Genomic DNA, 5,509 nt, shown 5'->3' with positions numbered 1-5,509 from the left:
TGAGCATTGTACACTCTTTTAACTTCCCTTGTATCTGAGGGTATAATTTTCTGGATGAAATGGTTGAACACGCACCTGAAGTTTTTTCTGTGTTATGACTAAAGGGCACATAGGTTCATCACGCATAAGACCAACTCCAAATGAATTTTCCTAGGGAAGCTCGCCAGTCTTAAGTTTGAAAACTTGTTTTTAGAATTTGAAACTCCTTTTTTGTAGTGGTTCTCTTAGCCGCCTTCCTTTTTTTTGTTCTTTTTGAACCGGTGCAAAATATATTAGAAAATGGGGGGAACTCCATGACCGAGAAGGTCATATGTACAAATGAAGAAATAAAAAATAAAGATGAAATAATTGTTAAAGCTCACAGGGGGGAGATAATCGTACATCTCGAGACTCTCGGCCTCACCATAAGCGAAGTGATAGACATGTTGAAACCCGGTCATGCATCTCATCAATTAACTTCGCAAGTCTCCACGGATGAGGTCTGCTACCATCCATTTATCTAATGGCATTTAAGGAATCATCCTCCACCATTAGCTTGTCTAAAGCACTGTCTTCAAAATTCTGATGCCTTGAAGAACCATTCTCACCTCTGCCTTAATAGAACCCTTGACCCCAATGAGGCCCGAAAAAGTCCATCTCGTCGATCTCTCTGTCTCTAAGTAAACCTCCCAACCCTGCTGAGCTAGGGTTAACACGGCTAGAACCATCGAAATTTAACTTGAGCCAGCCCGGGTCAGATGGATTCCATTTAGGAGAGACAGACTCCTCTCTCTCTCTCTCTCTCTCTCTCTCTCTCTCTGATTCAAAGCATATCTCCTCCCAGCAGCTGTTAAAATCAGAACTAGAGTAGTAGAATTTGAAAGGAGAGAACCCTAACCAAGATACAATGATGGAAACGATCTTTGAGAAATGATGATATACAATACAGTCTCACCTACAGTCTTGCTTCAATAGTTCAAAGCACATTTCCTAATGAATGTAGACTGTTGTTGTCTAATATCTATTGAGGCCACAACTAGAAGGATCACCTATTGAGTGATAAGCACCGGAGATGCAGGCCACAAAAGGCCACAATTTGACAATTCAGGAACATTACTTATTTTCCCAGTATGGTTATGTTCTTCAACTAATCTCAGAAGCACTTTTGCACATTTTTTCCCGCACAGAGAATAAAAAAAATGAAAAGCAGAGGGTGAAAGATCCATCCTCTTTTGTGGGCTACATTCAGTCACTGCTCGCCGGAATCATTTCAAAAATTGCATGTCTCTAACAACCTTGATCGATGCACAAAACACTCCCAAAAGAATCCACTGTTGAAAAAAATAAAATTCATAACCATTGCCTTGATCTGTGTACAACACCACAAGTGAGTTAAATGAGATCTCCAATAGCTGCATCAATAATGGAAGAGGGCCTGTTGAGTAACCTTAAGAAGTGATACTGTTGGTGTCTAGGTTCACATTTCTCAGACCAATAAAAAGCTAGGTTGGATTCGCCTTAAGCTTGACCTGCCCAGAAATTCAAATGACCCAAATTTCAATCCGATTATAACCAAATTTGTAAAAAATTTCATCTCTAGAGCAGGAAGCATTAAATTCTTTGTTTTATAGTTTTTAAGTCATTGGGTATTAAATTATTACACAATCACATTGTAATTTATGAGTTTGTTTAGGCCTTTTTTTATGTCTGCATATACTGACCCACTCAACCAGAATTTCGGCCTACAATTCAACCCGAATTTGTAAAGAAGTGTTGGGTTAGGGTTTAAAAGATCTGTTCAAATTTGGATCCAAACAACGTAATTTGTACATAACTAGCACTAGGCCAGAGACAACCCTAGACCAATTTAACATAAAATATATCTTCTGTTAGGATGTATGGGTCACAATTGCCAATATACTTATAGGTTTTATGTGCAAGCAATAATATAGAATTTCAATAGTTTTATCCCTAAACCTGATAAAGTTGAAAAGGTCGGAGGTTCTTCGTCAGCGAAGGCAAAATGGATAAAATAAAGAAGAGAATTTGGCCCATTACTTCTTTATTTTACCTATTTTGCCTTAGCTTCTAGTCAACGATTTCGGGGTATTCAACTTCATCAAAATGTCAAATCACAACCCTTCCCTTGCTACTTCAACCAAGACCATATACAAAAGCATAAGGATAAAAAGAGATCACCTCTCAATTTCTTTCCCCTCATTACACACAACTGGGTGGTGTGATTTTCCTCACCTCTACTCCCGTTTGGTTGCCAATAAAATTTTTATCCCAGGGAGTTTTTAATCAAAACAGTGAAGTAAACGGGATTTGCTAGGTTTTTTTTTTTCGTACAATTTCTAAAATTCCTGCCAAAATTTAGGAGTGTCATTACCAAATATGGGAAGTGATGAGAGAGAGGGAAGAGAGAGAAAGAGAGAGGACATCATTCCCTAGAAAAGAAAAAAGATGAGACAAGGAGTCCATGTCACCATAGAAGCAATCATTACAAGAGTGGGATTAAAAAAATTCTAGTACTAAAAGGCAACCAAACATGGGATGGAACAAAATTTTTACTAAAAACTTCCTACGACAAAATTTTTAATGGCAACCAAACGGGGAGTCTCAATTGGATGGACAGTCCTACTTCTAATCATATTAGAATGGACCACCCCTCTTACGTGGTATAAGACACCAAAACTCAAGACCCCTCATGAATAGACATAAGTGAACAAAAATGTGAATAATATTTACCTACATTGGTGCCCACCATTTGGATCTAGGATAGATTTTTTGGTGTGTACCAAAAATCAGCCCTATAGGATCATCCTAATCCTACCATTTGTGGAGGAAAAAAAATGGGCAGAAACATGGACAACCCTATTAGAGTCTTGCTTAGCACAATTCCTCTTCAGTTCCTAAATTTAAAATTGTACTAATGTAACTAACAGGCATTGGAAGCAAATTAACAAAATATTTTGCCATGTCAGTTTCATTTCCTTTTTGCAGAAACCAAGTGAACGGCACCAAGTGAACGGCACCTAGGGGAAATGATATATTACCTTCTTTTTCTTCCCTGGGACAGAGTGGTCATAACACAGTAGATGGGGCTGTCCCAAGGAAGAAAAGGAGGTGAATATATCACTTACCAAACATCAGCTCTGGTTATTGAAGCGGCTTTGGCATCGGAATCTGCATTAATGGCCAATTTCTCATGCCGACCATAGATTTATGCTGCCTTCTTTTGATCATCACACATACAAAGGAGAGAGAGAGAGAGTATGTATGCCTATTGTTTGAGCGAAAGATAACTATATTAAAAAAGAAAAGCTTACATGGGCAAAGATTGCCCAACATCAAGGCCCCTGATCTGGCCAATCGATCTTGCAAGATCATTGTCACTCCTGGGAATATGGACAAAAGAAATAAATCTATCATCTCGTAGAAATTTCATCCAAAAACCTAGCTGATCTCCGAGGACCTACCTCCGGTCATGTCCCCCTATGATCATGTGCTTTTGCTACAGTTCAAAACAAATGAGATATACAAGGGAAAGAGAGAAGTACCCAGACAAGAATATTGTGCGAAAAAAGATCAGAACATCCATTGAAAAATGAAAATAAAAAAAATGGGTTCCTCCATCGAACATCAGATAAATCGAAGGTAGAAGCATTTCGTTCAGCTTTCACGCCCTGCCCCCTTTGCAACAGTGCCTTCCCTATGTCTCATTATCCAAAACCTCTCGATTTCCTCTGGTTTCCGGCCAGGAATCCGGCCAGCTATTAGCTCCCACCTGAAAACCCACCTTATATTAATAAATACTCTAACTCAACTAAGCCTTTGTCCCAAACTAGTTAGGGCCGGCTAATGAATCCTTTAGAAAATTTTCATGAAGAAGATGACCTTATATTAATAAATACAAGAAGTTAAAAAGATACATCTAAATCCTTCAATAGCCATCAAGCTTACTCCAAAATCTTTTTGATTTTATTTTATTTTTGCTGGGTAAGCATGAATTTATTGAAGAGGAACTCTATTCCAAAATCAATTAGTAATTTATACAAAGAAAACAAAAGAGATTTATCAGATGATTGAGCTTTACCTATCCCCAACGAGCTTATGCATCCTACAAATGAGATCTTCTTCTTGTTCAGTCATCTTAATGAAGTCCCATTCAATGCTGCTAACTTCTGAAAATATCAAAGTGAAAAGCAAAACCCAAAAGAGCTTTAATCAGAATAAGTCACACAAAAACCAACATTCAAGCAAAGATAAGCAAAGAAAAACCAACCTTCTGAGTCTTCTTTCGTGGTTTTCGCCTGTTTCTTTCTACGTTTATCCATTGATTGCGTTAATGGGAGAGGAAATGTTTGGGAAGAATTCAGAAAAATGGGTAAATTTTGGAAAGAGAAGGGGATATTTAACAGTTTCCAAACTTGCAAAAAGAGTCTATAAAGATAAACGGTTGGGACATATGGAATGATAGGTGGTACCGAACGAAGTCACAAACTCACGTACAAAAAAAGGGAACATGAAAAGTAGAGAGTTGACGAGTAGTTACTTTTCTATTTTAATGTATTTTGTGAACGGTTTCTTTCATGTAAAGTGTTGGGATTCGTGAATCTTGTGGGCCAATCACAAATTCGAGAAATTATATGGTGGAGGGCCGTGAATGCACGTGCAAATACACTGTGGCCCACTATTTTTTGGGTGATCCAAACCATTCATTTATGGGGCCCTTATGTAGATAGGATATGCCCAGAAAATCTTCTCCATATGAAGTTCCTAACCCTTCGATTTGTGGAGGTTTAGAAGGGACGGCAGGCACAATATGAAAACCTTAATGGATCAGTGGGTTAGGTTCATCCTATGGAGAAGATTTTCTGAGCACACCCCATCTACATCGGCCCAACAAATGAACGGTTTAGATCACCCAAACTATATAAGCCCCACTGTTATTTTTTGGACTACACATTTAAGCACGGCCGTCTGCCATATATAAAATCAGCCTATCATCCATGTCCCACCCTCATCAGAGGATCTTAGCCGTTGATCAATTGCGATGAAAAGACAACATTTTAATCTTTCTGGGGTTAATTTCCGTTTGGCTTTTGATCCGGGCCCACTAAGTTGACAATTTATGCTCCATCAGATGATCTCAGCCGTCAATCTCAAAGACAACCTTCATCACATCATCATCATAAGGGTTGAATCCTGATGATCAACATTAGGTTCCCAATGGTACATGTGTGTTAAATCTGAGCCGTTGATCTGATAGACTACTTACTAAATAGTTCTGGTTGTTGAACTCTATCCTATAATACGGGTGCTTCAAGGAGAAACCATACTACAAGTGATAGTTTCAAGCCTCCATTGGATTAACGTCACCATAGTGCATTTAAAGAATGTGAAAGTGAATGAATATTAAATGCACTTTGGTGACGTTTTTAAATGCACTTTGGGGGCGTGCATCCAATGGGGTGCCATTTCTTTTGATGTTTGCAAGCAGGGGAGGAGCCAAGAATTTACACTT

General features: G+C 38.5%; 1 protein-coding gene across 1 annotated transcript; it reads right to left on the bottom strand.

The window, feature by feature from the left end:
* Positions 1-3,268: 3,268 nt before the first annotated feature.
* LOC143891563 (transcription factor TRY-like) lies at positions 3,269-4,463 on the bottom strand. Its single transcript, XM_077396059.1, has 3 exons — positions 4,268-4,463; positions 4,079-4,166; positions 3,269-3,769 (listed from the first exon to the last, which is right to left on the bottom strand). The coding sequence occupies exons 1-3, from the start codon at positions 4,317-4,319 to the stop codon at positions 3,655-3,657; spliced, it is 255 nt and encodes an 84-aa protein (XP_077252174.1). The 5' UTR covers positions 4,320-4,463; the 3' UTR covers positions 3,269-3,654.
* Between the last annotated feature and the right edge of the window lie 1,046 nt (positions 4,464-5,509).

This window comes from Tasmannia lanceolata, unplaced genomic scaffold, assembly GCF_043159265.1.
Source record: "Tasmannia lanceolata isolate RefF3 unplaced genomic scaffold, GAP_Taslan_0.1 ptg000015l, whole genome shotgun sequence".
Lineage (NCBI taxonomy): Eukaryota > Viridiplantae > Streptophyta > Magnoliopsida > Canellales > Winteraceae > Tasmannia > Tasmannia lanceolata.
Note: the sequence above shows the minus strand (reverse complement) of the source record. Positions and strands in the feature narration are given on the sequence as shown.